This window comes from Suncus etruscus, chromosome 2 (genome assembly GCF_024139225.1).
Source record: "Suncus etruscus isolate mSunEtr1 chromosome 2, mSunEtr1.pri.cur, whole genome shotgun sequence".
Classification (NCBI taxonomy): Eukaryota; Metazoa; Chordata; class Mammalia; order Eulipotyphla; family Soricidae; genus Suncus; species Suncus etruscus.
The window spans coordinates 12,862,576-12,884,864 of record NC_064849.1 but is presented as its reverse complement, the minus strand read 5'-3'; the positions used below and the strand labels follow the sequence as shown (position 1 = coordinate 12,884,864).

The 22,289-nt window shown below is 44.0% G+C and overlaps 1 protein-coding gene and 1 pseudogene across 1 annotated transcript in view; both read right to left on the bottom strand.

Moving 5' to 3' along the window:
• RRN3 (RRN3 homolog, RNA polymerase I transcription factor) overlaps nt 1-22,289 on the bottom strand; it is a 33,728-nt gene that overhangs the window by 8,668 nt on the left and 2,771 nt on the right. The window contains exons 3-13 of the mRNA XM_049768284.1: nt 20,661-20,717; nt 14,075-14,164; nt 13,841-13,970; nt 12,737-12,796; nt 11,951-12,014; nt 9,542-9,611; nt 6,853-6,951; nt 6,347-6,439; nt 5,286-5,418; nt 1,738-1,868; nt 336-466 (exon numbers count right to left, since the gene is read on the bottom strand). Of these exons, the coding sequence (XP_049624241.1) occupies nt 336-466; nt 1,738-1,868; nt 5,286-5,418; nt 6,347-6,439; nt 6,853-6,951; nt 9,542-9,611; nt 11,951-12,014; nt 12,737-12,796; nt 13,841-13,970; nt 14,075-14,164; nt 20,661-20,717 (1,058 nt within the window). The remainder of the gene's footprint in view (nt 1-335; nt 467-1,737; nt 1,869-5,285; nt 5,419-6,346; nt 6,440-6,852; nt 6,952-9,541; nt 9,612-11,950; nt 12,015-12,736; nt 12,797-13,840; nt 13,971-14,074; nt 14,165-20,660; nt 20,718-22,289) is intronic.
• LOC126002338 (uncharacterized) lies at nt 11,256-11,355 on the bottom strand (annotated as a pseudogene).

Genomic DNA, 22,289 nt, shown 5'->3' with positions numbered 1-22,289 from the left:
GAAAAATGACAGAACAATAAAAAGCAAATCAGCACAGAGCAACAAACACCATCGAGGTATACGAATCGGCCACGGGTACCAGTAACTGTCCAGTCGAGGACAAAAGCTTTGTGTCTGAGCTTTTGTGTCTAAAAAAAATAAAAATAAAAACCTGTTCACTCTACATTTGCCTCTGGGAAATACAACAGCTTGCACCAAGTGGGGGAATCCCCACTTAAAAATACTGATCCCAAAACTGAAGCAGTTAAATTATCCCTCTGACTCAAGACAACACTGTCATCTTTTTAAAGCCTGGTGCAAAAAAAAAAAAGCACTTGGAAAATTAGGTTACTTACATAAGAGGAATAAATTTAGCTCGTGCCAAAAAGCTTCCAATGTAATTTCCAGCTGCTTGCCTGATGATGGCAGGATTATTAGGATCCTGCAATTTCTTCCAAAGATGTTCCAAAAACGCTTCTGCAAATCCCTATAAAAAGAAGTGTACTGTGATCTTTTCAAATACTCAATACAGAATACTGAATTTTAAGCCTTTAAAGTACCCATATCGGAAAACTAGCATTTCAGTTATGTTGCTGATTATACAACACACACATACCATACACACCTCAGTATTTGTCTGTCTCTGTCTCTGTCTCTGTCTCTCTCTGTCTCTCTCTCACACACACACACACACACACACACACACACACACACACACACACACACACACACACACACACACACACACACACACAAATATTGCTATTAGTCCTCCAACCCACTAAGTATCAAAACCAACACTAGAGACATGGATGGGTCTCCCCAGGGCTTTGAATCTGCACTTTTTTTTGGGGGGTGGGGGTCACACAGGGATTCAAACTGCGGTCCATCCTGTATGGGCCGTTGCAAGGCCAGCGCCTTACCACTGGTGCTATCTTTCTGGCCGGAATGCACATTTTAAAAGCTGTACCAGTGACACGCCAGGAACTGCTACTTTTGTCTCTATACAAACAGAACTTACTAGAAACAGAATTAGGAAGTAGCCAGATTCTTGCAGCTTAGTCAAGTCATGGGGGAAAAAACAACTTGAGGAGAGTCTTGAAGGGCAAGGGAGAAGTGGCAGGCACACAGCCCACAGTACACAGTGCTCAGGGCAGAAAGCTGGTGCTAGCTCTGTGCTCAAGCGACACTCCTGGTGATGCCAGGGAGCAAACCAGAGTGGGCCACATGCAAGACAAGCACCTTAACCCCTCTCCTATCTCTCCCGGACCCTACAGCTTCTTTTTGACAGAAGTACAGGCTTCATCTATTCCCAACAGTTCTCGCTAGTTATTCACAATAAGACTTTGAAGCAGACTAAATTTAAAACCTTCCCATGCATGGTCAAGATTCAGACGTGAGAACCTTCTGTAATGTAGCACTCTCTCCTCTCTTTTCTCTCCCCAATCCCCATTCCCTTACCCTCTCTTCTTCCCTTCCTCACTCCCCCCTCCCCTCACCCCCAAATAAAAGTAGAATCTACAATTCTTCTGGATAAAATGTTGGCTTGCATTAGGAGCTGACTTATAAACAAAAGTGATTTCGCTTTTTAAATAAAGGCTTAATTTGAAAGCAGGGATACTGCCCACTGCAGACATACGGTCTCAAGAATACCTGAGCTGACAGGAAAAGGGGTTGCACCCCAGGCTCCCACCCGTCTTAAAGAGAAAGGTGTGAGCAATGATAAACCAGCTGAGATGGATTCCACAGCACACGTACCAGTTTAAAACTACACAGGTAAAACATGAAGAACTGCACATGGCAAGAAGCGTGGGTGGGAAGCAAGAGTTTGTCGAAAATCGTGATTAGGTCGCGATATAAATCCTTGGTTTTCTTGACATCAATCTTTCCTACGGAGAGAATTTGGAGTTTCAGTTTCATAAATACTTTTTTATAAAGCTACTTGCTTCAGAAGTAAAGAAACACTATAGGGGGCCGGGGCAATAGCACAGTGGGTAGGGCATTTGCCTTGCATGTGGCCAAACTGGGTTTGATTCCTGACATCCCATATGGTCCCTTGAGCCTGCCTGGAGTGATTTCTGAGTGCAGAGCCAAGAGTAAACCCTGAGCACTGCCAGGTGTGGCCCAAACCACCCCTACCACCAAAAAAGTAAAGAAAAAAACATTATATAGGGGAAAGGGCTTGCCTTGCACACAGCTGGCCCAGATTTGACCCCTGGTACCCCCTTGGTGCCCTGGGTCCCATTAGGAATGATCCCTGAGCACTACTGGTATGGCTCCAAAATATGAAGTAAAAAAAAAATACAAAAAAAAAACAAAAAAAAAAAAACTAGGGGCCAGAGCAGTAGAGTGTTTGCCTTGCACACAACTGACCCAGGACAAACTTGTTTTCGATCCCCAGCATCCCATATGCTCCCCCAAGTCAGGAGCGATTTCTGAGTGCATAGCCAGGACTAATCCCTGAGGGCCACCAGGTGTGACCCAAAACAAAACAAAACCTAGCAGCTTCATTTTCCAAATATTTTCATATGATGCCATGCATGGAACCCAGGTGCAATGCCACTAAGCTATAGCAACACCCCAAAGACCTAGGGCAGGTGGTCCACGCTGAGTGCCAGAGATCAAACTTGGGTCTCCAGCAGTGCAGGGCACGCACTAAAGCCGCCTGAGCCACCCCCCTTTTGTTGCTGTTTTCATTTTAAGAAACACATCATCTATATGTTAAAACTATCACTTTAATAATTCTTAGATATATGACCTCAAATTTACATGATGAAATAAAAAATTATTTTATTTACATTTTTAGATTTAGCACCACACCAGTAGTACTGGGGCTTACTCCTAGCTCTGTATTCAACAATGTCTCCTGAAAGTATGTAAGGTGACTTTATGTGATGGGCCTTGTGAATGAGATTTTTCTCCATGTATGGTAAATGCTTTAGGTCCTATACTATTTCTCTGATCCAATCCAGAAGGTTTAAATCTACAATTTTTTACACCATATTAAAGAATTTACATTGAACTTCCTATTAAATTCATTAGCAGGAAAAAAAAAAAAAAGAAACACATCATCTGGGGCTGGAGAGATAGCACAGCCAGTAGGGCATTTGCCTTGCATGCAGCTGACCCAGGACAGACGGTGGTTCGAATCCTGGCATCCCATATGGTTCCCTCCAAGCCTACCAGGAGCAATTTCTGAACGAAGAGCCAGGAGTAACCCCCCAGGTGCCTTCGGGTGTGACCAAAAAACAAAAAAAGAAACTCATTATCTATTAAGGTATGATTCAAACAAAACATCACCTCCCTCTTGCATTCCTTTCCCTTTGAGAGTATAAAATCCAAGCCAGGGAGATGGCTCAAAGGACTAGCTGGAGCAGTTTGCAGGTGGGCATCCGGGTTCAATCCCTGGCACCGTATGGTTGTTCCCCCAACCTCTCCCCAGCACTTCTAACTATGGATCAACAAACAAACAAAAGGTATACTGACCCCCTTGGGGCTGGAGAACGAGCAGGTAAGAGACTTGTCTTGCACATGGCTGCCCCTGGTTCGATCCCAAGTATCCCATATCATCCCCTAAGTACTCTTGGGAGTAATTCCTGAGAATAAGGTCAGTAGTAACTCCTGAACAGTGCTAGATATGACTCAAAAAAAAAAAATCCAAAAATATATATTCTAATCCCTTGCTGGCAGGGAAGCCGGCCCATTCCCCACTCTGCTGAGACACTGCCCTAGAAGAGGCAATCTATAACCTAGGCAGCAAAAGCCCTTAGACCCAGTCTTCACTATTGCCTGAGATGTCTCATAATCCACACCCTGCAGATACACGCACAAGGATGCTCAGTTCACCTGACTTAAATTAGTCAAAGCGGAAAGAGATGGGAAGAGTAGTCAAGTACATATTCTCAGTAACTAACATTTTAGCAGAGGCATTTCCCCATCAGGACAAGCTCGTATTTACTTCTGAACAAACATATTTTCCTCTCACTCTCCCCTCATCTCCCTCTTTCTAGATTTCTTTCAATTATAACAATTTTGCTTAGCTTTAAAAAAATAAATAAAAATAAAAAGGAAAGCTTTTAAAACAGAAAAAGGTAGAAAAGGGCAAGTTGGCCAGAGCGAAGTACAGCAGGTAGGGCACTTGCCTTGAATGCAGTGAACCTGGGTTCAGTCTCCAGCTTCCCATATGGTTCCCGAACCTTGCAAGAGCGATCCTGAGCATAGATCCATAAGAACCCTGAGCATCGATGGGTATTACCAAAAAAAAAAAAAAAAAAAAGAGGAGGAAAGAAAAAAAATCCAAGATAGATGGCTGATGTTGGGGATTCATAGCCATTATCTTCTCCAGTAATTTCCAAACTTTCTTTTTTGTTTTGTTTTTCGGGCCACACCCGTTTGATGCTCAGGGGTTACTCCTGGCTAAGCACTCAGAAATTGCCCCTGCCTTGGGGGGGCCCATATGGGACGCCAGGGGATAGAACCGCAGTCCCTCCTTGGCTAGTGCTTACTTACCTCCAGTGCCACTTCGCCGGCCCCTCTTGACAAGTAAGTATTCTTTTAGAAGAACAAAACTGGAGCAAGTTCTGCATTTTGTTTGGTTTGGTTTGGTTTTTGGGCCACACCCAGTGGTGCTCAGGGGTTACTCCTGGCTGTCTGCTCAGAAACAGCTCCTGGCAGGCACGGGGGACCATATGGGACACCGGAATTCGAACCAACCACCTTAGGTCCTGGATCGGCTGCTTGCGAGGCAAACACTGCTGTGCTATCTCTCCAGGCCCTTTGTTGTTTTTGTTTTTGGGTCACACCTGGCGGTGCTCAGGGGTTACTCCTGGCTCTGCTCAAAAGCGCTCCTGGCCGACATAGGGGACCATATGGGATGCCAGGATTCGAACCACCTTTAGTCCTGGATCAGCTGCTTGCAAGGCAAATGCCCTACCGCTGTGCTATCTTTCTAACCTGTTTTTTGTTTGTTTGCTTTTTGTTTTTTTGGGTCACACCTGGCAGAGGTTAGGGGTTACTCCTGGCTCTAAGCTCAGAAATAGCTCCTGGCAGATTCGGGGGACCATAAGAGATGCTGGGATTCGAACCACTGTCCTTCACATGTGCAAGGCAAAAACCCTACCTCCATGCTATCTCTCTGGCCCAAGTTCTGTAATTCTGACTGCCAAGTTTCATTCTAGAATCTTAGATCTTAATTGTATGAAGAGTAACCCCTGTACTATCTCTCCAGTTCCAGAATTATTTTCCCTAAATAATCAAAGTACTAAAGTCCCAGAAAAATGCCCAGTAGAGGCAGCAGTTGCTGTTACCGTCTACGTAGCAGACATCTTTAATATAGGAGAAGAGGAGAGACAGGAGGAGGTCCAAGCGCTCCGCTACAGGGTGAAGCATCTCATCAGGCCTTTCAGGCTTTGCATTGTGCTCAGTTTCTTCATCTTCATCCTGGAAAAATCAAGGACATTTTAAAACCCAACACAGTAGGGCCGGACAGATAGCACAGCAGTAGGGCGTTTGCCTTGCACACAGCCAAACCAGGATAGACGGTGGTTCAAATTCCAGCATCCCATATGATCCCCCATGCCTGCCAGAAGCCAGGAGTAAACCCTGTGCCCTGCCCGGTTTGAACCCCCCCCCTCAAAAAAAAAAAAAAAACAGGGGCCGGTGAGGTGGTGCTAGAGGTAAAGTGTCTGCCTTGCAAGCACTAGCCAAGGAAGGACTGTGGTTCGATCCCCCGGCGTCCCATATGGTCCCCCCAAGCCAGGGGCAATTTGTGAGCGCTTAGCCAGGAGTAACCCCTAAGCATCAAAAGGGTGTGGCCCGAAAAAAAAAACCCAAAAATAAAAACACCCCACAGTGAATTAAAAAAAAAGTTAGAATGTTGGGACTTGAATGCTTATACAGCAGGTAGGGTGCTTGCCCTGCATGCGGTAGATCCAGGTTCAATGCCAAACATTTCATATAGTTACACCAAGCACAGCCAGGAATGATTTCTGAGTATAAAGCCAGGAGTAATCCCTGATCAGCTGTGACCCAAAAACAAAATCATAAAAAGAAAGAAAAGGGCTGCAACATATGCTTAGCATATGGTTCCCTCCAAAAGTGCCACCAAGTGTGGTCCCCAAATTTGAAAAATATTTTGAAGACTAGAAGAAAAAAGTCCTCACAGTCCATTTTCCTATACACTGAACTGGTTTCAACCTAAAGCCCCAAATAACGGAAAACCACCCTGTCTTTCCCTGCTCCCACGCTTGATTTCCTATGGAACTGGGAGCTGAAGGAATTGTGGGCCTCTTGAGGGCCAGGCAAGTGCTCTGCCACCAAGCCACACCAGCCCTGATCCCCTACGCAAGGCTCATGCGCAGATTCTGACCATGTTGAACAGGACTTCTGGGGCATCAGTCCCGCTGCCAGCCTGGGGTGCCGTTTCTTCAGCATCTTCAATATCCTGCCGGGATGCACTCACCTGCAGTACAGAGAAGCAAAGGAGAAAAACAGTGCGGTTCAGATATGGTAGCTGGGCACTGGCAATTCACCTTTGAGATAAATTTATTCAGTTTCCAGATGAACAGTCTATCTAGTGGTAGGCCACAAACAGTTAAGGAACAAACTGACCAACTAATCTGGTTGCTATCGTGCTTCACATACCATTCAAATAAAAGAATACATTTGAAAACAAAAATTAAGGTTAGAGTAATAGTACTGTGGGGAGGGTGCTTGCCTAGCACATGATACACCCCAGTTTAATGCCCAGCATCCCTTATGGTACCCAGAAATCACGAGGTGTGACCAAGCACAGAATCACTGCTGGGTACAAACCAAAAACAAAAAAATAAAAAATAGAAAAATCAAGGATAAAACCAATTATTCAATACTTACATCCAATTTGAGTAGCTTTTCAATAACAAGCTCCAGAATTTCATGCCTCAAGGTTGGAAAATAGACACTAATCCTCAATAAATTATGAACATAACATTCCTAAAACAGAGAGAGAAACAGCTCAACGTTAGTATTTGAAAATTCTAAAACCCCAGGCTTCAATTATATTATCTCCACTTTTTCATTCAGACACCAAGATAAAAATTTATGTTTTTCTGCATGTGCAGTATTTGGCATTATTATTCTAATTAATACCAATGATTAAATGTATAATCTGTACTTTCTAGCATCTTTTTCACAACATAGGACCACTTGAGAGGTTTCCACTACCAATGTTTTTAAATAGAGCTACATGGAGCTAAAGAGTGTTTACCTTGCACACAGCCAACCCAGGTTTGATCCCTAGCATCTCATACAGTCCCTCAAGTACCACCAGGAACGTCCCCTTAGTGCAGAGCCAGGAGTAACCCCTGAGTATCACCAGATGAGAAAATAAAAAGATAATTATGGGCTAAGGCATTTCCTTGCCTATTATTCAATCCTTGACACATTTAGTTAACTGAGCACTAAAAATGGTTCCTTTTATTAAGAAAAAATTTGGTGAGGCTGGAGCAATAGCACAGCAGGTGGGTATTTGCCTTGCATATGACAAATGTGCATTCAGTCTCCAGCATCCCATGGTCCCCTGAGCCTGCCAGGAGTAATTTCTGAGTAAAGAGTGAGGAGTAACCCAAGTGCTGCGAGGTGTGACCCAAAAACAAAAACAAACAAAAAAAATAAAATAAATATTAAAAAATTTGGGCCACATCTGGCTGTGCTCAGGGATCGATCACTTCTGGCAGGGCTGTGGGGAAGCAGGAGTGGAACTTGGGATTGAACGTGGGTTCGTGACAGGCCAGGATAAGTGTTTCATTTGCTGTACTATCACTCTAGCCCAGGGGTCTCAAACTCAATTTACCTGGGGGCCGCAGGAGGCAAAGTCGGGGTGATTCTTGAGTGCAAAGTCAGTAGTAAGCCTTGAACATTGGGGGGTGTGACCCAAACAACTAAAACAAAACAAAACAAAAAAGATTCCTCTAGAGCAGGGCCACAAAATGTTGTACGGCCACGAATTTGAGACCCCTGCTCTAGCCCAATATGTGATCTGAGCAGAGCCAGGGTCCCACAAGGTTTGGTCTAAGCCCCATCTTCTCTGCCAATCCTTAGCCCCTTCTCCCACCTCCACACAAAATATTTGGGCCAGAGAGGTGGTTCAACAGGCTGACTACATGCTTTGCATAAGGGAGACTCAGGATCAATACCAGGCACCTTATGTTCCTGAGCGTGACTAGGGGAGAGCCCCAAGCAGAGCCACTCCTAGTCCCTTGTGCCCCCAAAATTTAAAAAAATGAAAACAGCTTCCCTCCATCCTTTCTAGCCGGAACACTGTCTTTTCTATAATAAATAGAGATGTTGCCTCACCTGCATCTAGAGGTAAGGACTCTGTCTGGTGCCTCTGAGCAGGCTGTTGGTCTGGAGTTCCTCACAGCTGTCCCTTATCAGGCTGAGGAAAGTTCCTTCTGCTTTCTTGCTTTTGCATTTGTCTTGGAACCACACCCAGATATACTCCGGTTTACTCCTGGCTCTGCACTCAGGAATCACTATTGATGTTGCTCAAGGAATCATGTGGTATTGGGGATGTAATCAAGGTGGGCCACATGCAAGGCATGTCCACTCTATCTATTGTGCTCTTACTTCAACCCCTCCTGCTTTCTTTTCTTTTTTTTTTGGTAAAGGGTTTACAGTGTATCAAATGTTTTTTTGATATTAAATGTTATTAAAGTAACTGTGGGGGCTTTGGTCACTTATTCTATTAGAATGGCAAGTTTAAAGCAATCAATATTCAGGAATTAAATCAACCTTGCACTCACCTCTAGAATAAATTTCACTTGGTTATGGCGCATAGTTCTTTTTTATGAGTTCCTAGATTTTTAAGTGTTCCTAGATTTTTCTAGCATTACTTGGAGGATTTCTGCATCTCTCTTCATATGAGATACAGATTTATAACATTCTAATTAAAGAAAATTGTAAAAAAAATATTAGCATAATGCATTAACTCCTTGATTTGGGGAAAAATGTGTTTTTATAGCCACTTTCAATTATGGCAAATCACACAGGTGATGTTCATGAGTAAAAGGCTCTCTGCCTTCACTCAAGTAAGTCATTTCTACAGGCAGTCAATGTATACACACATGGAATAGTTGACTGTCTTCTCTGTTTTGCTCCTGAGTCAGAACCAGTAGCGCTCAGGGAACCAGGTGGTTCCAGAATTCAGACCCGAGGCACTCCAGTCCTCTGCACTGACCCCCAAAAGTCAGTTCCTGGTCTAACTAAGCCTACACAAATTGCCCTGCTAGAGTCTTCTGTTGTCAGAAGAAAAAAGGTTCAGAGAATCCTCAGTTATTTACTGAGTCATATCTATATTATTTAGCATCTGGCATAGTGTTCTTCAACCTTTACATGGAGGGGGTGTGTGGCACCTGTCGGCATTTTGGGCCCCAGCCAGCAGCTATAGCCAGAGATAATCAGCTATCATCATGGTCTCCAACTTTCCCGCACCTACAGCCAGCAGCTAAAGATTCCCCACCACCAAGAACTAAGTCATACAAAACAGCTTTGCCATTGTTGTCCCCATAAAAAGATTTCTTACCAAAGTTCTCTCTGATTTTCGAACAAATGGAAATTTTTCTACCAGTATTGGCATAAGAAACCACGGTGTCCTGTTTAAAAAATAATAAAAAATTTTAAAATTAAATGTATGAACTAGGCGGCCAGAATAATAGCAAAGAGGTAAGGTATTTGCCTTGCACATGGCCGACCCAGGACAGGCTTAGGTTTGATCCCAAGCATCCATCCCATATGGTCCCCAGAGCCTGACAGGAACAATTTTTTTCGTTTTGGGTTTTTTTTTTTTTGGGGGGGGGGGGGAGGGTCACACCCGCCAGTGCTCAGGAGTTACTCCTGGCAGGCTCAGAATCAAACAGGGGTCCATCCTTATTGGCACATGCAAGGCAAACGCCCTACCGCTGTACTATCTCTTTGGCAACAGGAGCAATTTCTGAGCACAGAGCAAGGAGTAATCCCTGAGCACTGTCAAGTGTAGCCCCATAAAATAAAAATAAATAAATTTATGAACTAAATTTCTTTTTTTTTTTTTTTCTTTTTTTTTTTTTTTTTGGTTTTTGGGCCACACCCGGTAACGCTCAGGGGTTACTCCTGGCTATGTGCTCAGAAGTTGCTCCTGGCTTGGGGGACCATATGGGACACCGGGGGATCGAACCGCGGTCCGTCCAAGGTTAGCGCAGGCAAGGCAGGCACCTTACCTTTAGCGCCACCGCCCGGCCCCTGAACTAAATTTCTTGAAAGGTAATATTTCCTTCCAAATGCAACTGCAGTTATATGGAGCAAACAGTAAATCTAACCTCAAAAGCAACTAGAACATAAATCAAAATATTTACCACTGTGTGTGTGTGTGTGTGTGTGTGTGTGTGTGTGTGTGTGTGTGTGTGTGTGTGTGTGTTATATGGAGCAAACAGTAAATCTAACCTCAAAAGCAACTAGAACATAAATCAAAATATTTACCACTGTGTGTGTGTGTGTGTGTGTGTGTGTGTGTGTGTGTGTGTGTGTGTGTGTGTGTGTGTGTTAAAAGAACACAATTAGTAACTTGGGATAATTTGGGAGGGGGAGTGTCACACCCAGCAGCATTCAGGGACCTCTCTTGGTTGTGCTCAGAAATTGCCCCTGGCAGTCTCGGGAGACCAGATGGGATGCCAAGATTCGAACCACCATCTGTCCTAAATCAGCGGGTGTGCAAGGCAAACGCCCTACCACTGTGCTATCTCTGCAGCCTCTGGATTTTTTAATTAGTAAAAATATTACTTACAGAGGAAATCTGAAGTCCACCTCTTCAAAACAAAGCCACACATGTTTAGTTTTTTTGAGAACTGCAGTTTTTGTTTTGTTTTGGAATACACTCAAAAATGCTTAGAGATTACTCCTGACAGTGCTCAAGGAACCACACAGCAATTGGCAATCAAACCCAAGTTAGCTACGTGCAAGGCGAGCTCCCCTCAAAACTGTAATTTTTTTTTCAAGATTTTATTCCTGGCTTTATGCTCAGAAATCGCCGCTGGCAGGCACGGGGGACCATATAGATGCCAGAATCCGAACCACCGTCCTTCTGCATACAAGGCAATTTCTGCATACAAGGCAATTTCTTCGGCCCCCAAAACTGTAATTTTTATTCAAATAATTGCCAAGGAATAAAGAGGTGTCACAGTGAAAAATTTTGGTGAGACTGAAGCAGAATTCAACCACTATACCAAGGTTGGAGAAGAATTTGAAATATGTATTTTTTTTTTTTAAATACAGAACGCTTCACGAATTTGCATGTCATCCTTGCGCAGGGGCCATGCTAATCTTCTCTGTGAAATACGTATTTTTAAAAACAGACACAGGCTGAAGCAAAAGAACAGCAGGTAGGACATTTTGCCTGGCAAGCAAATGGTTGCAAGGGCTTGATTCCCGGAATCTCACATGATCCCCTAAGCCTACCAGAACTGATCCCTGAGTGCAAAGCCAGGATCTGGGCACAGCTTGATGTGGCCCCAAAATAAATAAATAGGAAAAGCACAATGAATGCCAAAATTAAAATGTCAAATTTTCTACTGAGCGTATGTTAATCAAAATAAAAACCATAAGGCCCGGAGAAATAGCACAGCAGCGTTTGCCTTGCAAGCAGCCGATCCAGGACCTAACCTAACGTGGTTGGTTCGAATCCCCGTGTCCCATATGGTCCCCCGTGCCTGCCAAGAGCTATTTCTGAGCAGACAGCCAAGAGTAACCCCTGAGCACCGCCGGGTGTGACCCAAAAACCAAAATAAATAAATAAATAAATACATACATACATACATACATACATACATACATACATACATAAAATAAAAACCATAAACTCTTAAGTTTTCAAAGCTACTACTATTTTGAATTTTCTACTGATTATAGTTTTTCAGACTTAAATATCATGATTCAAAATATATAACAAAAGTATACTTACGATGGGACATATCTTGCTATAATTTGCAAGGCTCTGTGACATGTGTCAAAATTTGCAGGAAGATCTACAATGCGAAAAGTGAAAGTCTGAGCATCAAAAGCCAACTAAAGGGGCCAGAGCAATTCTGTTTTTATGCTGATCTGCAAGCCCTTTGCTAACATTCTAATCAATTTCAGAACATTAGTCATTGAAAATGTAACTGGTTCTCAATTCAGCCAATAATTGGATTTAAATGCATTAAGATGTGTTTAATATAATAATCATTCCACTATCATATGACTTTTTTTAGTCAATAATAATTACTTTTCAGGGGTTGAAGCGATAGTACAGTGAGTGGATGGGGTGCTTATCTTACACACAGCTGACCTGAATTTGTTTCACCACATCACATAAGGTTCCCGAGCAACACCAGGATTGATTCCTGAGTGTAGAGCCAGAAGTAACCCTTGAGCAATGCTGGGTACTCCTCCACCCCAAAAGGAAGGAAAAAAGAACTGAAGACAAAAAGTAAACTAACGTGTTCTGTTATAAATCATTCTGAAATAAATCATTACACAACGAAACCTAATTTTAAGGCTTTGTCTCGCAACTGTGGGGAAGAACAGGTGGGACTGCAGAAACCAAACAGGAAGAGCATTTATTGGAATTAATCGGAGTCGCTCCAGGGTTACTGTTTGTTGGCTACAATCTGCAGGCGAGTATGCCAGACCCAGAGTTAACAGGATCCCTCAGCAGTTGGCATGCACTGAGTCACAGGAGGTCTTCTCTGACCCTCCTTATACTTACTATCATCTTCATCATCAGAATCCGAGACATCCACATCACCTTCCTTTACAATCACTCGGGCTTTGGAAGAAAAAGAAAAATAAGTTGTTGTTCTGTCACTGACCTAAAAACCTAACCACTAACTACAACCTGATAAAACAGAAAAAGATTAACCCAAAAATTAACCTAGGTCACTGCAGCACTATTTATGAATCAAGATCTAAAGACATAGGGCCGGAAAGATAGCATGGAGGTAGGGCATTTGCCTTGCATGCAGAAGGTCGGTGGTTTGAATCCCAGCATCCCATATGGTCCCCCGAGACTGCCAGGAGCAATTAAGATGCTCCTGCTATCTTAATGCTAACAGACAAGTGGCTGAAGTCCAGGGGCCAGAGAGATAATACAGTGGGTAAGGGCACTTGCCTTACAGAGTCGACTCAGGCTCAATCCCCCTATGTGTTTGTGTATGTCTGAAATCCTCCAAGCCCTGCCACGAGTGATCCCTAAATGCAGAGCCAGAAAAGTCTAAGCAAAGCCAGTTGTGACCTCCCAATTAGTTTTTAAATAGAAAAATCAGGGGCCTGAGCAATAACACAGCTGTAGAGCAGTTTGCCTTGCACATGGCCAACCCAGGTCGAACCCTGGTTGATTGCCAACATCCCATATGGTTCCCGAGCCTGCCAGGAGCAAATTCTGAGCACAGAGCCAGGAGTAACCTCTGAGCACTGCCAGGTATAGTCCAAAAAACAAAAAAGAAAAAGAAACATCAGGACTGGAGTGTTAGTACAGCAAGGAAGGTATTTGCCTTGCACGTGGCCAACCTGGGTTCGATCCCCAGCAACCAACATGGTCCCCTGAGCAGTATCAGGAGTGACCTCTTATGCAGGGCCAGGAATAAGCCCTAGAGCACTTGCCCAGTGTGTCCAAAAAAAATTGACATCAAAAAAGGCACAGCAAAAACTCATGCTCTCTTGGAGGACATTCTATGGCGTCTTAATGACTAGAAGTCACTTTGTCCCAGAAACATGCTGCCAGTATTTATCGCAGTATCTTCCACGGTAGCACAGGCTCCAAAGCGTACAGCTAAGAAACAGAATCAAAGAAAGCAAAAGGGAATCCACTTACGAGGCACAAAATGAGAAGCGATCATACTGAGACAGGGTCTGAGGAAGACGGTCTGTGCTGACACGAGGTTGCCAAGAAAAGCCAGATACTCCTCCACCACAGCGGGACTTCGGTTCAACCACTTCAGTCGCTAGAAGCCAGAGAAAGAGGGGGGAAAAGGCCATATGGGTCCTGTGCCACCCAATCCCACCTTCTCAGCTGAGTCTCACAGTCAGCAGACACCAGGGAACTCACCAACAGAATGTTGACAAGTTGCTCAAAGTCTTTGGTCAAGTACATGATGGAAGAGCGGAACTCCAGTAACCAGTTAATGATCTGGTCATCCTTGAAGTCAAATACAAACTGTTACTTTCAAGATCACAAAAACAAATTAACCAAAATTAACAAAGAACATAGTATCTTGCATTGACTACATGTGGTATTCAAGGGCATGTCCCAATCAAGTTAAAAATAAGATAGGGGGCCGGAGCAATAGCCAGGACAGACCTGGGTTTGATTCCCAGCATCCATATGTGGTCCCCCCAGCCTGCGAGGAGACATATCTGAGCGCAGAGCCAGGAGTAATCCCTGAGCACTGCCGGGTGTGGCCCCAAAACCAATAAATAAGACGAGGGCCAAAGCTATAGCATAGCAGGAGTAAAGCCTGAGTGCCAGTAGGTGTGGCCCAAAAACCCAATTAACAAACCAAAAAATAAAGGATATTTTTGCATCATAACTAAAAAAAAATTGGGGGAATCAATTTCCTGTTTGTCCATTTTTCTTTCTAGGGGGTTTTCTTTCTGTTTTGGGGCCGTATCTAGCAGTACTCAGGGCTTACACCTGGCTCTGCACTCAGGAATCACTCCTGGTAGGACTTGGAGAACCACATAACATGCTGGAGATTGGACCTAAGCAGCCACGTGCAAGGTAAGTGATACACTATCTCTCCAGCCCTAAAAATTGTTGTGGTTTTGGTTTCTGGGTCACACCAGCAATGCTCAGGTGTGCTGAGCATTACTCCTGGCTGTGCTCAAGGAACCATTTAGGACGCCAGATATCAAACCCATATTACTGCATGCAAGGCAAGATCCCTACCCACTGTATTACAGTCCCAAAATAATAATAATTTTATAAGGAATTGTCATCACTAATAGTAACAAGACAAGTCATTAAATCTTATCACACTTTAGTCAAAAAAAAAAAAAAAAAGCAAAATTATAGAACAGAGCGAAAGCACAGCGGTAGGGCATTTATTTGCCTTGAATGCAGCAGACCTGGTTCAATCCCTGGCATCCCATATGGTACCCGGAGCCTACCATGAGCGATTTCTGAGTGCACAGCCAGGAGTAACCCCTAAGTGTCACTGAGAGTGCCCCCCCCCAAATACATATATTATAGGGGCGGGAGCTATAGCATGGAGGTAGAGCGTTTGCCTTGCATGCAGAAGAATGGTGGTTCGAATCTCAGCATCCCATTTGGTCCCCCAAGCCTGCCAGGAACAATTTCTGAGCATAGAGCCAGGAGTAACCCCTGAGCGCTGCCGTGTGACCCAAAAAAACAAAAAGAAAAAAGGTAAAAAATTAATATTCTGGGTAGAAATCTAGCTCAGCAGATCACATGCCTTAGTTTACATGAGACCATGGACTTAATATCAGACACCATAAAACGTGAACATACTGAGCCAGAGTAATAGTACAGCATTGCTTGCTTTGCACGTGGCAGAACTGAATTCAGTGCCTGGAATCCCCAAGCCCACCAGTAGTGATCCCTTAGTACAGAGCAGGAATAAGCATTGAACATGCTGGGTGTGGTCCAAAAACAAACCAAGATAAAAGTGAACATACCTTAAATGTTAACAAACTCTAATAATTTTTTTGGTTATTTTTGGGGGGGTCACACCTGGCAGCACTCAGGGGTTACTCCTGGTTCTGCACTCAGAAGTCGCTCCTGGCAGGGTTGGGGGACTATATGGGATGCTGGGAATTAAACCAGAGTCTGTCCGGGGCTGGCCACGTGCAAGGCAAACGTCCTGCCACTGTGCTATCACTCCAACCCCAAACATCAATCATTTTTATTTAAAACGGCAACATTTGGGGCCAGGGAGATAGCTCATAAGGGCTGGAGTAGAGGCTTTGCATGCATGAACTCCAGGTCTAATCCTCAGCATCCCACAATTTCCCACCCCTCTTCCTCCTGCCCCCAGCAATACACAGGATGTAGCCTTCATGTTAGGTTTTAGCGCCTCACAACAAAAAAATCTAGATTCTTTAAAAAAAATTATAAAATTCTTCATTTAAGGGGCGGGGCAGTGGCGCAAGCAGTAGGGCGCTTGCCTTGCACGCGCTAACCTAAGATGGACCACGGTTCGATCCCCTAGCATCCCATATGGTCCCCCCCCAAGCCAGGAGCAATTTCTGAGCAGATAGCCAGAAATAATTGCTGAGCATCACCGGTGTGGCCCATAAACCAAAAAATAAATAAGTAAAAAAGATTTCTTCATTTAAGCTGACCAGCAACCCCACCGCTAACATTCTAATCATTGTCAGATTAGTCATCAATAAATGTGACTTGTTTTCAACTCAGTTTATAATTGGGGTTAGATTCCACTATTTTATCAGTCAATAAAATTACAGGGTGAAGCGATAGTATAGTGGGTGGAGTGCTTCCCTGCATACAGCCAACCCAGGTTCAATCCCCAGCATACTATATGTTCCCCAGGAGTGATTTCTGAGTGAGGAGCCAGGAGGAACCCCTGAGCATAGCTGGGTATGCCCCTCCCCCAAAGAATTACTTTTAATACTAAGTTTTAATTACATGGAGAAAAGTCCTCCCCCAACCCCACTAAAAAGCTGCAACCATATACAAATAAATAGTTATGTAAAAAGTATTTGCATTCATACATATACATACAATATGTAACAGGAAAAATCTAAAGTCTCCAATGTTTTTTTAAATGACTAATGCCTACGTAGAATCAGAAGGGGGAAAGAGACCTAAATAAACAAAAATAGTACTTGATTTTCACAGCTAATACAGAAAGAATCATGGGGTCCTGAAAGTAAGCGAAAAACCAGACAGGGCTGGAAGCTACCAATCTTCTGGGAGCCTGGCACATTCAGGCATGCCTTGACATGTCCACAGGGAAAAAGAAACTGAAACCCAGCTGCAAGCCAAGGACTCCACACCATTGACAAACTCACGTCACAAAGACTGCTTTCCCAGCTTCCTACTGTTTCACCTCAGTATGTGCTCCACCCACTGTATATGCTCCCTCCCCTACACATGCTCCCTACATTGGGAAACCCAAACACAGATCTCAGTGCCTCTGGGATCTGCACCTTCCAAACTGTTCAGAAAAACCGAATAAACATTTCTCTGTAACAATTGCTGTCACTGATCCAAGCTTCAGTTAGTGTCTTGAGATGGTCAACAAGCAACAATAAGCAAACTTATCTGGTGGTCCACTGACCCCTTTTCAGAACAATTCCTCAGCACCCTCCTGGAAACCTGCCTTCTCTAAATGAGCAAAGAAAAAGCACCTACAAATTGTATCCCACACTCCTCACTTGTCCTAGATTTTTCCAGCATCAAGAGAACAGCTTGGGCTGAGTGAGACATCTAACGACAGGGTGGGACGCTGCATCAGAGACTATGTCTTTATAGGAACACACTAGACCAGGGGTCTCAAACTCAATTTACCTGAGTGCCACAAGAGGCAAAGTCGGAGTGAGACAGGGCCTCATAAGGGATTTCGCTTACCAAATATTCGCAATAAAAAAATCGCATTAGTAAGAAAAAAATCGCAAAAGATCACATTAAACATTTGATACCCTGAATGGAACTGCTGGGGGTATGCGAATGTTTAATGTGATTTTTTTCTTACTAATCCGATTTTTATTGCGATTATTCAGTAAGTGAATAATCGCGAATACTGCGATATTTGAAGGCCGGCCGCGGGCCACAAAATGTGCAGAGGGCCACGAGTTTGAGACCCCTGCACTAGACAGTGCCAAAGATAGTACAGCAGGCAGGACTCTTGTATCCCATGGAATATATATGGCCTCTGGGCCCCACCAGGAGTGACCTCTTGAGTGTAGAGTCAGGAGTAAGTACCACTGAGTGTGGCCCAGACCAAAAAAAAAAAAAAAAAAGAAAAATCAAAAGCTCTTCAGTATAGCTGGGGTAAATGATTTAAAAAAAAAAAAAAAGGCAAAAAAAAGCCCTACAGATAAGATAACTCTGAGGTGTAAAAAAAGACATTCAGAATGGACTGAAACCACACCTGGGAACACAATGAACGGAAAAAATACTGGATAAATAATCCAAGCTTAGAATTTAAGAGGGGCAGGAGAGATAGCAAAGGGCCTTTACCTTGCACAAGGCAAACCAACCCAGAACGGTTGGTAGTTCAATACCCGGCATCCCATATGGTCCCCTGAGACTGCCAAGAGTGATTTATAAGCGCAGTCAGGAGTAACCCCTGTGCACAGACAAATGTGCATCCCCACCCACAAAAAAAAGGGGGGGGGGGGACTTAAGAAAGTTCTGTTAGATATGGGGCCAGAGCAATAGCACAGTGGGTAGGGTATCTGTCTGCCTTGCACACAAGCCAACCCAGATTTGATCCCTGACATCCCATATGGTCCCCAAGCCTTCCAAGAGTAGCCAGGAGTAACCCCAGAGTATCACCGGGTGTGGCCTAAAAGTCAAAAACCAAAAAATAAAATAAGTTCCATGAGCAAAGATAGCATTTTAGCTAAGCCTCAAAGAGCAGGAGCATTCCACTACAAAACTAAGCGCTCACATAAGCGCTTAGTACTGCTTTACAACTTGAGTAACTCACTTATCAATACAACCACTCCAGAGGCAGGTACTACCAGTGGCTTTCATTTGACAGAAAGGAACACAGGAGCAGATGGACAGTAATTTTATGAGTCACAAAACTAATAAAAGAGGCCATGTGGCCAAAGTCCATGTCCGAATACCTGGTAAGGAAGTGGGACGAAGGGCTCCTCCAGTCAGGAGAAAGGGCCGTGCGATGGCCTAAAGACCAAAGCCGAAGATTTGGGAAGAAGCTGTCTAGAGAGATGGGACAGGCAAATAGCTGCAAAGCAGGTCCATTATTCTTCCACGGCACAAAGGCTTTCTGCAGGGGGCTGGAGCGATAGCACAGCAGTAGGCCCTTTGCCTTGAAAGTGGCCAACCACGACTGACCGGGGTTCGATTTCCGGCATCCCATATGGTTCCCCAACCCTGCCAGTAGCGATTTCGGAGCACCACCAGGTATGGCCCCAAAACAAACAAACAAACAAAGGGTCTCTGCATACCTAATGAGCTTACTTCGCATATGGGATATCATTTAGGCCAAACCAACAAGGGTAACTTTTTATAGAGAATCACAGCCCAGTGATGAAGAGAGTTTATTGGAAAAAATCAAAATGAAAGGGCTCTGACAAGGGCTTGGGGAGTGGCTCAGAGAACATTTGCTCACATCTGCCTTGCCTGGGCCCCAACACTGCAAAGTAAAAAGATTTAAGGGCCACTGAGATAAGACAGCTGGGAGGGCACTTGCCTTTGCAAACAGTGACCCTGGCTCAATCTCTGACACCCCATATGATCACCACCAAAACTGACCCCTGATCACAGAGCCAGGAGTAAACCCTGAGCACCAACCAGCAGGTATGGCCCAACCCCAACCCAGAGGGGGGGAAAAAAATCACTGGAAGCTGTCACTGGCAACAGAGAAACAGATTTCCCAGTGAACCCCAATAAAAGGGAACACAAAAAGCATCGTCAGCAGAAAGAGCAGCTAACAATTAATTACCCAGGCCCTGAGTCAACATCTGGTTGGCCTAAGCTCTTCTTATGTCACCTCACGGGATACTCTGAAAGTCTCCAATTAAATAGCTCCCTGGATTTTCTGGTTTTACAATGAGGAAATATTAAATAAGAGATTAAATATTCTGCCTAATATCACACGCTGGGTCATAGTGGTACTCAATGTTGAGGTCTTGGGGAATCTAAGTACAAAGGCCAATGTAGTACTATTCTCCAAAATTGAGCAATAAAGGCAAAAAAGGGCAACAACGTATGGAATAGTTACCTAGGGGTTTGCTAGATCCTGAGTTAAAAAAAATAGTGCCTGGAGATTGGGAGCTCTAACTCAAAGACAAAAAAGTCAAGGGACTTCCATCACCAAAAAGTTCCCCAAAGCCCCTTAAGCACTGCTTGGGATAGTTCCTCTCTCCCCAACTAGTATCCTTTGTAAAGCACTGAAGAGACACTGAAGAGAGATGCATGTAGCACAAAGAGGTACTAGAGGGCCCGGAGCAGTAATATAGCAAGAGGGCATTTGCCTTGCATGCAGTCTACCAGGGTTTGATCCCTGGATTCCATATGGTCCCACAGTTCTGCCAAGAGTAATTCCTAAGTGCAGCACCTGTGATCCCCTACCATGTTCGGGTGTGTGTTCCCCCTTCCCCAAAAAAATGTGGAGGATTGTTACTAGAAAAATTGAAGCAGCATATCTCACTGCCCAGGACTGACATTCTGGACAAGATTCTCCATTAGAAGGGGTTGTCCCATGAACTCTTGGTGTTTTAGCAGAATCTCTGTCATTTGCTCACTAGAGTCTAGTAGCAGCCCACCCCCCAAACCCCAACTGCGTCAACCCCAATTGTCTCCAGCTGCCCATACACTGCTCCTGTTTGAAATCAGGGTTAACTGGAATGCAAAGGGATCTCAGAGAACAGGATTCTAGGGACTGATGGTACCACAAGCTATAATAACCCACATATATAAAGTGGAAACAACTGGGTCAATAATCAAAGACAAAAATTACCTTTATGTCTGGATCTAACAGCTGGTTCTTCAACAATTCAAAGTCACTTGTTTCACCCTTAAGAAAAGAAAAAAAGTAAAGTTGTGCTTGCTCTGGTATGTTCTTAAAAGTCAACAGTAGATTCTAACTGTATCTTAACATCAGGTAAAATGAATAGCTGTAACTTCCACACATCCATTATGGATTATTAAAGGGATAGAGCAGTGTGCAGGGCACTTGCCTTTAACACAACTGACCTGGGTTCAGTCTCCAGCATCCCTGATGGTCCCCAAGCACTACCGGGAGTGATTACTGAGTGCAGAGCCACGAGAACCACTGAGCATCACTAGGTGTGGCCCAAAATTAAAAGAAATGTAAACACTAATTTTAATTGAGCTACAGCACTTGGATAAAATAACAACTAAAAAGCCATTAGTAATTAGATGTATGCTGACACCAGAATAAAATCACACTTAAGATTTCTCAAAAAGAAAATAAACAAATAAAAGATTTCTCAAAAATGTGGGGGCCGGAGCAGTGGCGCAAATGGTAAGGCGTCTGTCTTGCCCACGTTAGCCTAGGACAGACCGTGGTTTGATTCCCCGGCATCCCATATGGTCCTCCAAGCCAGGAGCGATTTCTGAGTGCATAGCCAGGAGTAACCCTTGAGCGTCACTGGGTGTGGCCCCAAAACCAAAACCAAAAGACCTCAAAAATGTATGAAGGGGAGGATCTAAAGAGACAATTTAGGGAGTAAGGCAGTTGCCTTTCATGTAGCCAATCCAGGTTCAATCCTCAGTGCCACATATGGTCTCTCAAGCCCAAAACTATGAGTAGCCCCTAAACCCCACCAAAGAAAGGCTGGAGGGATAGCACAATAGTAGGGCATTTGCCTTGCATGCAGCCAACACAGGACGGAGCCCCGTTTGATTCCTGGCATCCCATATGGTCCCCCAGGAGCAACCCACCTGACTCTGAGTGCCACCAGGTGTGAACCCCAGAGCAAATAACAAACAAAAAACCACCAAAGGGAGAAAAAAAATAATTACCAGGATCCAAGGCAGAGGAAAGCATATTCCTATCTATTCACATATTTGGTCATAAATACATATTACAGATAAGTTATTCAGATTTCCCTTTTATCATAAACACTTTTACCCCCAAAATTTACTTAGAATTCTTTCTAAACTAATGCAAAACAAACCCCAAAAATCCTGATTAACAAAGTGTTGTTTGTTTTTGTGGTACTATGGATCAAACCAAGGCACTCAATACACATAAGGCTAATCCTCCACAGCTGATCTACATTCCAGGCCCTGATTATCCCAAAATAATGCATAGGTAACTGATGGTTTTTCTTTTTTTTTCTTTTTTTTTTTTTTTTGGTTCTTTTTGGGCCATACCTGTTTGATTCTCAGGGGTTACTCCTGGCTAAGCGCTCAGAAATTGCCCCTGGCTTGGGGGGACCATATGGGACGCCGGGGGATTGAACTGCGGTCCTTCCTTGGCTAGCGCTTGCAAGGCAGACACCGTACCTCTAGCGCCACCTCACTGGCCCCAGGTAACTGATTTTATGTCAAGCTTTTGATGCGGTGAAATCTCCAAACAAATTACTACCCTAATTTTAAGCTGATTACAGTATGCAGTTAT